Raw genomic sequence first — 10992 nt, forward strand, 5'->3', positions numbered from 1 at the left:
GTTGTTCATTTGCAAGGTAATGGTGATGTGGGGCGCCACATCCTTTCCTTGCATTGCCCTGAGCTCCCGGAGGAGCCGGGCGGGGAGTGGGTGCGGCAGAGGGTGCTCTGTGTGCTGGGAGCCTGCAGAGCCCGGGAGCCTGCGAGCACAAACCCAGCCTACCCGGGGTGAAGCCAYCACCTCCGAGGCCAGGAAGCTGTGGGGTGTGTGCTCCGTGTGTGCTCACAGCCGGCTGCTCCTCGGGTCGGGATGKTGGAAATGTAAGAGAGCCCCTGATTGGGATTCATTGTGGGATAAAAGAATGAAATTCTCCCGGCTGGATGGCAAGGAGGAGAGCATGATYGGACCCCTGTGCTCCACACTCACTGGATTTTGAGCTCCTGCAAAGTAAGTGGTGGTGGCTTTSCTGCCTGGGAAACGGGGGATTGCAGCTAAACCAGGGAGGGAAATACTGTAAACCCCAAAATGTGTATAAAAATCACAGCGTTGTTGGAGATGCTGTTGGAGCTGGATAGACTGGACAGGCAGGATTCCTGCTCTGCTCTGGGAAGCATCAGCTGCATTCAACTTTGCAAGCTGGACTCCAAGCTGTGTCAGTTTGTGCTGTATGCTCTGTAGCTGGGTTTCAAAGGGACAAAAAGGTGGTGGAGCTTTGGCAGTGCTGCTGGGATCCCGTGGCTGGAGTCTGGAGGCTGAGTGCTGATTTTTTTKGGGATGAATGAATGCAATTCAGAGGTGTGTGGCATTGTAGAAATTTCCTGTTGTGTTGTGGGGASGGGGACTGGAGTTTTGCTTGTATGTGTAGCGGGGAAGTGCTGAACTCCAGGCTATGGGTGAGGAGGCTTGAGAATGTGGTCACTRAAATGCTGGCTTCTGTAAACCTGAGGTGTTGTACGAGTACTGCATTTGTGGCAAAGAAAACCACTGTGGTAGGCAGATGGTTCTTGAGGACACATCTTAATACACCCATCCCGTAGTTTGGATTCCCAAAACAGCAGCTTCGAGCTCTCTGCTCGGTCTCATGCTGTGGCTCAGCTCTGCAGAAAACCTCTTGAGCAGATTCTTGCCTCTTAGAAGAGCATCTTTCTGCCCAAGTGAGTGTTCAGCGACCAGGAAAGGGCAGGAAGAAAGAAAAGAGCTGAAATGGTGTCAGCCTCGAGCAAAGCCCTGCGGTRTGGGCAGGTAGTCACTCATCCAAAGTGAGTTTTAAGGTCATATTTTCCCAAAAGCCACTCCAGCATGTGAGCAGTGATCAGAACTGTGGCTAGAAATGTGCATCCAAGTTTTCAGATGTTTGGGTCTGGCATTTAGAAGTATGATTGGCACTTTCTAAATAAAATGCCTCTGGAGGTGTTTGACCATGAAATCTTATTATAGAGRTGAGTGAAGTGGGTGAGATTTCATGTCTGCTTTTCTGAAATAGTCTTAAAATACATTAATTGCACCCCATGGTCTAGGGCAGGTTCAGTGTTGTTACTAACTGTAAACAGGGCTTTCATTTTTTGTAATKGAAAAGAAAAWAATCCATCTACTTCTGCTTCTTGGGCCTTTTTTGAAGCACAACTCCCTGGGGTACCTGAGCAGAGTTTACCRCAGCCTTGTGCACAGTTGCTGATGRARATCAGCTCAAAATGTTCCTCCTGGTTTCATGCAAACAGGCTTTGAGTAGCTTCACAGACTTTTTTCTCGTCACCCTGTACTGAAACACTGCGTGGTTTTATCTGAAGAGATGAATCAGAGGCCAGGCAGAATCATCATCACCAGCAGCAGCGCTTGATTTTGCAGTGAATTTAATCTTGTTTTCATGAAGCCCAGATGAGGAACTCGCACCTTTTGTAGGATTCACAAAAAACCCCCATGTCCTGGAGTAGCAAACCATCTGGCTTTCGGGTGCCTGAGCTGGGGTGTCGCACACGGAGGGGAGCGATCCCTCCTCGGAGGGCTGTGGGTGTTGTCGCACGTACGCAACGGCTGTGACCGCCCTTGTCTTCAAAGCCACCTCGGCTGGCGGAGCCGGCGCCTTATGAAATTCTGTCTGCTGAGTCTCCTGCCCCGGGGAGCAGCCCCAGGACGGGGAGATCGATGGCTTTATTGGCAGCAAATTCAGGTGTAAGTTTAAAAAGGTCTGGCTGAGATTTTGCCTTGCAAACCTGCTCCGTCCTACCTGAGCGCCTTCAGTCAGGCGCTGGGCTTTGCGCACAAATCTGGGATTTTGGGAGACTCAACGTGTTGTCCCAAGAAGTGGCTTCTCCCRGTGACTGCTGAGCCTGAACACTCTGAGGAACCTGCACTGGGCAGTTTCACTCCAGAAATTCAGGAGCAGCCACCGACCTGCACTACAGAAAGTAGGTCAGAAGAATTTCTCCACATTCATTTCTACTCAGGACATCTCTCCCTTCAATCTTCAAAATTCAGGGATGGAAAATCCCCCTGCTGTGGGACAAGCTGCCCTGTGTGTGCCTGCCTCAGCATGCTGAAAGCTCCCACCTGGATTCCAACATCACACCAGCTCCTGGCCATCAAACCTCGTTAGAACTTTGTCTGCTGGACTCCAGAGCCTGCTCAGCTCTGCCCTGCTCCTGCAGCCCGTGATTCCATCTCTCTAATGAGCTGAACGAGTCCAGTGAGGAGCTCCAGGCTCTGTCTAACGCACCGGCCCTGTTGCAGGTAATCCGTATAATTAATGTATGCTCAGACAGAAAAGCTGTGTTGTCTAATTAAAAAGTCGTTGGAAAGGGAACAGCCTCCCCTTCCCAGCTCTGATCTAAGCCAGTCTGTCCAGCCTGGTTAGTCCTTAAAACCTCTCTGTCTCACTTTCTACCTKGAAATAATTGCTCTCCAGGGTTCAYGCTTCAGTCAGGGCATTTTCCAAAGGCATGGGATGTTCTCAGATAAAAGGGTGCTCTCAGATAAAAGGGTGCTTCGAGTGGGCAGAGCTGGTTTTTGGGGTGAAAATGTGGCAAAGATGCTGCTGTGTGACCTGGTGCAAGGGGAAGGGGAGCTCCTGTGGGTCTGCACTTCTGAGATCCACACAAGGCAGGGTGGCTTCTCACCAGAGCTCRTYWGGGCTTTGTCATCCGSATGAAGATATRCAAGAGGGTGAGTAGGAGGTGCTCRGCCCTGAATCTCTGTCCCACTGGATCTCTTGGTCCCATCCATGCTGGTGGAAGCTGCTCTGCACAGCTCTGCCCCCGGACACAACTGCTGGCCCCACCTGGATCAGCTACCATCGCTTCTTGGAGCTGCTCTTTACCCCAGCAGCTGCCTCATCTCCTTTCGGATCAGGCATTTCCTGGGTGCTGGGTCAGGCCAGCMTTTCTCTGTAGAGCAGGGTGCAGAGCTGAGCTGTGCAGAGCTGGGAGCTGCAGCCGCCCTCGACGCCAGTGCAGGTGAAGGGGTGTCAGCTTTTGGGTTTGCAGTGGAGCAGGGATGGGGATGGGGGCTTGGGAATGGTGGGACAGGGTCACTGAAAACCTCCTGGGGAAGGTGGAGATCCTGACAGGCTGGGGGCTTTGTGCTGGGCTCCCCAGCATCTCCTGGCCCTGCCACTGCTGCAGGTTACAGGGGAGGATTGTTGCCTCGGGGAAGGCACAGGGATGAGGGCTGGATTCAGACAAGGCACGGTTTTAGAGAGAGGAAAGGAGTGTGAAGGTTGGGTGTTTTCTGTTCTGCTGTCAGGGGTTGTGGTGGCAGAGGGAATGTGAGGGGTGTGAATCCATTGCAGAAGGAGGGTGTCCTGGTGTGCTCTGCTGAGCCCGAGGAGGGAGAGGAAGGAGAGGCTGAAGCTCACCCTGTTTCTGGGAAACTGAGTAATCCTGCCTGTCCTTTCTGGCCTCATCTGTGCTCAGGAGCAGTGTCATCCCCATCCCACAGCCCAGGGTGGTGTCCCGGTGTCCCCAGAAAGCATTCTGTCATTTTTGGGGTGTCTCCAGAGGGTTTTGAGGGTGCCTGGGTATCTCCTTTGCACTGTTTCAGTGGCAGCTTGTGATCTTGAATCCCATTGGTTTTGTTGGATTTTTTTTTTTTTTCAAAATGAACCAAATTCTGAAGTTTTCTGCAACGGTGGCAGAGCACCCACTGTCCACACTGGGCTGGAGGTGTCATGGTGACCCCGGGAAGGGCAATTGCTGGCCAGAAAATGGGATATGGTCCCCCTCTAGAGCATCCAGAGCAACCCCCTGCCTGGGGGGCTGTGCTGCGAGGGTCCTTCAAGCCCTGGGGGTGAAAGAGTCTCCATTTCACAGCACAGTGAGCCCAGCAGCTTCTGCCTGACCCCCAGCTCGTGTTCTCTCTCTCCAGAGCTCGGCCCCGCAGTGGTGCTGGAGGCGGTTCCCCCATGGCCACAGCCGGTGGTGAGGGGCAGGCAGGGACCCCATTCCTGCCAGCCGGCGCTGCCCTGGCCCTGCTCGGTGTCTTGGTCTACCTGGGAGCCCTGTGTGCTGCCTGTAAACGGTACGTGCTCCCCACAGCTCCTCTGCTCTCCCTCCTGGGGCTGGGATGGAGCTGGGGATCCCCTGGTGGCATTTGGTGGCTGCACATGGAGACCCTGAGTGTGCCCATCTGAGCTGGGACCAACGGGATCTGCTGCTYTGCTCACCCCAAACCTCCACCTGCGCCCCAGTGCAGCTCTGCCTGGCTTGATCCCTGAGCCTCATAGCCCCCCAGGATACCCTGAGACCCAAAAACCTCAGAGCAGCAGCCCAGAGCAGGATGGGCGATGCCAAGGGTGGTGCCCGTGGTGTCCAGCACAGCCCAGTGGGGTGCAGGATGCAGTTGTGATGTCCCAGCAGCACAGACCCTGCTGTGGGACTGGGGAAGGAGCAGGGATGGGGGTTTTGGGAGTGCCATGTTGGGGACCTGGGGTTCTGCTCCTCATCCCTGACTTTGCCACCCACCTTGGGCTCAGCCGCCCTTCTCCCCACAGCAAGGGCAGGAAGAAGGTGGCTCCAGACGGGGTGAAGCTCGTGGATGAGGTAAGAGCACGTTGGGGGCAGGATCAGCCCCAGGGGTGGTGTGGGCTCTCAGCCCAGCCTGAGGGTGTGTGCTCCCCCACGGCAGGCCCTGCTGCGCCAGACTCAGCTGCGGTCACTCAGCAGGTCGGACACGAAGCTGCACGAGCTGTACCGGGTGAAGGTCAGAGATGGTGAGTGGCTGTCGAGCTGGGGGGGCTGACAGGGCTGGTGGCCCTTGGCAAGTGCCTGCAGTCCCCTCGCTGCCCGGGGAGCACATCATGGCACGAACACACCAACACACACTGGCACTGTGCTGGCACAGGGGTTTTGGTGCCTGTTGATGCATCCCCTCATTTCCTCTCCTCTCCCACAGCCCAGCGTCCAGCCAGCCTGGTTCTGCCCTGTCCTGCAGCCCCTGGAGCCGAATCCCTGCACAGCTCTGGCCTCCTGCACCGTGAGCTGCCCCAGATCCCCGTCCCTGAGCCTCCAACCACGTCCCCAGCCCCCGACCAGACCTACTCCAACCTGCTCTTCACCCCACCGCGGAAACCAGCGCCAGACWCTGTCTACGAGTGCCTGGCAGTGGCAGGGAAGGATGCCCCGGTGCCCCCAATGCCCACTGGCACCCAGATGACCCCTCCACGGGCCGTACTTGGGGCAGCTGATTATGCCTGTGTCCATAAGGTGAAGAAGACGGTGTCAGTGGAAGTGCAGGATGGGGCCGTGGCAGGGCCCCCTGGAGCACAGCACTGCTGGGATGGTGCAGGCAGTGCCCCCCAGGCCAAGGTACGACTCGGGGGGCATTAGGGATGGGGCACATGGGGGGTCATTTAATTCCCTGTCTCCCTGTAGTACCCATGTTTAGGAACAAAATAGGATCCACTGTCAGGATCCCCCTGGGGAGCTGTTGGAAACTATGGGGGGGCACATTCATGGGGATACTCTGCAGTGGGCAGGGATTTCCCCCAAACCCCCAGCCAAAAATAGTTCCTTTTGCAGCTGGAAGAGATGTACTCRACAGTGTGCAAAGCCACCAAGAAGAAATCCCAGATCCCCACATCGACCCCAAGGGCCACRAAGGAGGCGGGTTCTGGGTGCCTGCCCCCCTGCCAGCAGGAGAGGGACCCAGCGGCCCCAGGSCCCCCTGATCCCTGTTACGAGTCCATCAGTGACAGAGCATGGACTGCTCAGGGCCGTGGCCCCGACCCCGACTACGAGGCTGTGGACATTAACTGGAAGAAGGCAGCGAAACGGGACAAGCCAGGGAAGCGCGGTGTCCCCGAGAACCTGTACGAGAGTGTTGTGGACATTTGGGCAGGGGAGCCCCGGAAAGCCTCTGCCAGGGCAGCGGCCAACGGGCTGGAGGTTTACATCACCAACCTATAGCCCCTCTGGGAGCAGGGCAGTGCCACAGCTTGCCAGACACTGACGAATGCCAAGGGACAGGTGCCAGCAGCCCTGTGCCCACAGGAGCAGCAATGTCCCTGCACACACTCTCTGTATATACTTTTTGTTACTTTTTTATAAGTGTCCTTGTCCCATCCCAACCCAGCTGGTGCCACCAGGTTGGTGGTGGAATGTGCCAAGATGGGCAGTTTGGGGGTGTTGGGTGCTGTGTGGGACCCCCCATGAGACAGGGCTGGCACTGGCACCAAGATGGGAACAGGGTGGGGASCAGTCATGTTTTGGGGTGGGGTTGAGCCCATGACCTTGGGCTGCAGGATTAGACCCTCACTGGGGGTTTTATGCCATGACTGAAGTTTCTCTGTCCTCCTCACACTGCCTGAGGGAGACCAGGGTCCCTCCAGCCCACAGGAAGSCCTGAGAAGCTTTGCTCCCATCACAGAATGTCCCTTTTGTTATGGGGAAATGGGGTCAGCCCTGTGCCTTCATGGAATCATAGAACATCCTGAATTGGAAAGGACCCACGAGGGATCATTGAGTCSAGCTCCTGACCCTGCACAGGACAACACAGAAATTTCACTGGTGTGGGCTACGGACTCTGCTCCATCCTCAGTTCCACCATTTCAGACCCATGCAAGGGTGTCTCCATGGGCAGCCCTCTCCCAAACACCATTAAAAGGCCAAGAGGAGGTTTTACACTTTTGAACTGGATCTAAATCCCTGATTCTGGGGGCTGCTGCTGCTGGTGCAGCTGGTGCTGGGAGAGCAGCTCTGAGCACAGTGTGACTGTGAGTGCCCCCGCCCTGGATGGGTGGTTTGGCCTCTGAAATGGGGACACAGCCACTGAGAGCTGCTGAAATGGGGTGATCTGTGCCAGAGCAGAGCTTTGGGGCACAGAGCTGGGGTAGGAGCCCAGCACTGGCTTCCTGCTCACCTCCTCATCACTCCCGTGGGTCCTGCAGCCTCCATGTGTCAGAAATGCTTGGGACATGCACCCAAACTCTCAGAGTCCATAGTTTAAACTTTCCTTCCTCCCCCACCATGGGGAGTTAAACGTCCCGGCCCCAAGGGATGCCTTGGCGATGCAATGATGGTGGCCCCTGTCACATGGGCACCAGCTGGACAGCGGCTGCCTGACCTCGTGGCACGATGGCCTGGTGCTCGCTGGAGTCGGGCGGAACCTGCAGCCCCCGTGCCGTGCCGTGCCGTTCCAGGCTGTGTGGCAGGAAGCCACACGCCTTCCCTCCGCTGCTTTGCCCCTGCACCGCGGCAGGTGAAGAGATTAAAACCGAAAACGCGGCGCTCAGCAAACCCCGCTGAAGGCGTTAGAGCTGGAGGCACCCCAGGCGTCGTCAGCCCCGTGCTCGACGCCAAACCACAGCCGCCCTCGAGAGCTTCTCCCATCCCCCTGCGAGATAAGGGCGCTGATAGAACGCGGCTGGTGCCGGYGCTGCCGTGCTCTTCCTGCTGCCAGTCGCGCCACAGCAACGAGTGAGGCTCCCCCCGGCCGCATCCTTCCCCTGCTTCCCTTCTCCATCCTCCCAGCMCACATGGCTGGGTCCCTGCGGCACAACCTGAGTCCCCTGAGAGCTGTTTTGGGCTGCGTGGCCCCGCACAGGAGCATCACTTCCTTGCGAGGTCAGTGTGGCTTCACACCGGCGCACGATGGTCCCGCCGTGCCGCCTCCCTGGGGAAAGGAATGTTTGGAAAGGCACCAGGGAAGGGAAAGCTCCTGTTGTGGCCGAGCTGAGGTGGCCAAAGTGTCTTCCCAACCTRCTCCAGCAGCAGTAGAAGCAGCCCACTGAGCAGGGCTGCCCAATTGCCCATTCTTCCTATGGGACTTGGGAGAGCCGGACTCAGAGAACAACTGTCCAATCCTCAGGATGATGGAAAATGTGCCGGGAGCTCTGGCAGAAGGCTCAAAATCTGCGTGGTGAATGCAGGATCCATCCCAAAATAGCATTTTTGTGCTCAAGTTATGGTTGGAAAGGTCGGGGTGAGAGCGAGGGAAGTGGGTAGGGCTGGGAGCAGCCCGGGGGACAGACGCGTGCGGGGCTCTCTGTCACTGCGAGGGGACAGTGCTGCGARGGGACAGTGCTGCGAGGGGACGGTGCTGAACGGTGCCGCTCCCACAAGAGGGAGCGAGCAGGAGCCCAGCGAGTGCCCTACGGAGCTGAACGGGGCTGAGTGTCACATAGTCCTGCACGCTGCAGGATGTTGCACGGTGCTGCGAGGAGCAAAACACACTGCACGGTGTAACCCCCGCACGGTGTGACCCCCGCACGGTGTGACCCCCGCACGGTGTGACACCCGCACGGTGTGACACCCGCACGGTGTGACCCCCGCACGGTGTGACACGCTCCGTGGCTCTCTGTAGCGCTCTGTACTGTAAGGATCCGCACCCCGTGTGTCCCAGCACTCTGTGTGTCCCCGCACCCCCTTTGTCCCCGCATCCCCTGTGTCCCCGCACCCCGTACRGTCCCGCAGCCCGCGCAGCTCTTTKGTTGCACGGCAGCACAGGGCTCTGCCCTCAAAGCAGCCCCACACCTGAACCGCTCCGCGCTGTCCCCGCCCAGCCCCACATCCCTGCAGCTCACACCCGTGTGGCCCCGTCCCCCGGCAGCTCCGCACGCCCAGCAGGCAGCCAGGGGACACGGGCAGGGCTSTCACGGCCCCGGCTSTGTCTGYAAGGTCACCTGGGCGAGGGGCATCMCAGCCCAGTCCGCAGCCARCCCGCTCCTGGCAAGGGCATTTAGGTATCATGGGGGCAYTTCCAGGGAYKGTGATTCTTGGGGGYRTCCKGTGCAGGGCCAGGAGCTGGACTAAATGATCCTTGCATGTTCCTTCCAACTCAGGAGATGCTAGGATCACGATTTTGTTTTGGGGTACCACCCTGCTGAGCCCCCTGCCCGGGCCGGGGTCGGGCTGGTGCCACCCTGTGCAAGGGCGGGCGATGCTCGTGGAGTTGCATAACCCCGAACGGAGCTGCCGGAGCCTCCAGCTCCGCGCTTCGGCCGCCGTTAACCATTAAACCAGAGCGGGGGCGGCCGCGGAGCCTCCCCCGGGCCCCACAAACTTCTCCAGGGCTGCGTTAACGGGGGCTGCCGGGCCAGGCACCYCAGAGACGGGCAGGATGGGGATAAAGGCTGCCTCCGGCTGTGCTTCTCCTCCCGTGCTCCCCGGGCAGGTTTGGGGTCCCGCGGGTGTCCCGGTTCCCGGGGGACACTGCCCTTCACCCGGCTGGACCCCGGTTCCTGTGGCGTGCAGAGGGACCCCGCGAGCGGCCGTGCCGGGGTGACATCGGGCGCYTGGCCGGGTTCGTAGGGATTTTCCCTGTTTGCTGCTTTTTTTTCACTCCTCGGAAAGCACCTGGCCACGGCACAGGGTGGAAGCGGCACCTCCAGCTCCCCCTCCACCAAAGCAGGGAAMAAGGGGTGTCCAAGCACCCCGGAAACCAAGCTGCAAACATCGCCTCCCGAGGCAGGGGATCCCCGGGACGCCGCCCCCGCAACCCCATAGCCTCCGAGCTACGGGAATCAGCCAGCCCAGGGCTGCTGGGGGACAGGCGGGGGGACAGGCGGGGGGGACAGGCGGGGGGGACAGGCGGGGGCCACCATCCGGGACAGCCGCGCGGACTCTGTCCTGACCTTCAGGCTGCGGGTTGGTCAATCCAGCAGCAGCAGCAGGAGACGGTGGCCCCTCGCCGCCGCCCGGCGCTCGCGGCTCCGCGGGTTTAGGGGAAGGTGAGGAGCAGAAAGACGGCGAGAGCCAGCCCGGGCTCCCCGGGCACCCTATGTACCCCAAAACCCCTACACCCCATGCATCACATGCACCCCACGCACCCTCTGCACTACAGGTACCCCCTGCGCTCTACATACCCAGGGCACCCCAATGCACCCCAGGATCCCATGCACCCCACACACTCCATGCGTTCCGTGTACCCAGGGCATCGCATGGATCCCGCATGTCCAGGGTACCCCATGCACTCCATGGAGCCCTTGCACTGCCTGGACCCCCCATGCATTACCGGTATCCCGAGCACCTCCTGTACCCCTCACACCCCACACCCAGACCTGCCACTCCGGGTGGGTTTTGGCAGCGATTCTTCCTAGTGGGCAGGACTGACTGAACCCGTGTGGAATTAGGAACTTCTTTCCTGCTGGGAACGGCTCGCACACCTCAAAAATCCAGACCACACCCCCTTCCTAGCGGAAGGTCACTATAACTTTTGGGGGAGCCCTAGAGCTGATGGGGGAGCCCTACTGGCGAGTTCCAGGGGATATAAAACTTCGGAAAGAACTTTGGGRGCATCCAAAAAGTTTTGGGGAATATAACTTTGTGAGGAGCTCTGCGACGTTTGAAGACCCCTGTAATTTATCGGCAAACCTCTAAATCGGCGGGGGGCATCACTTTTGCGCGAATCCCCAAATTTTAACGCTGCAAGTTTCACCCCGGTAAGTCCGCAGGAGCCGTCGGGAGTTTTGCGGGATGCTCCGCTGTGACGGCATCCCCGCGTTTTTTGGGGGAGCGCCCAGAACTTTGCGCCGTAACAACAAAATCCTAACTTTCGGGGGCCCTCTGCAACTTTTGGGGAGCCCGGCGAGTTTGGCGGGAAAAAGGGGGGGTGACTTCACGT

General features: G+C 58.5%; 2 protein-coding genes across 6 annotated transcripts in view; both read left to right on the forward strand.

Annotated features, from left to right (window-relative positions):
- The first annotated feature begins 38 nt into the window (after positions 1-38).
- Positions 39-7042, forward strand: LIME1 (Lck interacting transmembrane adaptor 1). Of its 5 annotated transcripts, none has more exons than XM_057366080.1 (7): positions 39-387; positions 1559-2667; positions 4300-4452; positions 4907-4973; positions 5059-5143; positions 5326-5738; positions 5952-7042. In XM_057366080.1, the coding sequence occupies exons 3-7, from the start codon at positions 4337-4339 to the stop codon at positions 6336-6338; spliced, it is 1068 nt and encodes a 355-aa protein (XP_057222063.1). In that variant the 5' UTR covers positions 39-387; positions 1559-2667; positions 4300-4336; the 3' UTR covers positions 6339-7042. The 5 variants fall into 5 exon arrangements, with proteins under 5 accessions (XP_057222063.1, XP_057222061.1, XP_057222065.1 ...); XM_057366078.1 differs by having other exon boundaries at positions 1659-2667; XM_057366082.1 differs by having other exon boundaries at positions 1659-2667; positions 4925-4973.
- Positions 7043-10735: 3693 nt separating this feature from the next.
- The window catches only part of SLC2A4RG (SLC2A4 regulator), a gene marked incomplete at its 3' end in the record, with an annotated part of 3844 nt that continues 3587 nt past the window's right edge, over positions 10736-10992 (forward strand). Inside the window, exon 1 of the mRNA XM_057365891.1 lies at positions 10736-10810. The remainder of the gene's footprint in view (positions 10811-10992) is intronic.

This window comes from Malurus melanocephalus, unplaced genomic scaffold, assembly GCF_030028575.1.
Source record: "Malurus melanocephalus ecotype Western Australia unplaced genomic scaffold, MMel_1.1 scaffold_59, whole genome shotgun sequence".
In the NCBI taxonomy this organism is placed as follows: Eukaryota; Metazoa; Chordata; class Aves; order Passeriformes; family Maluridae; genus Malurus; species Malurus melanocephalus.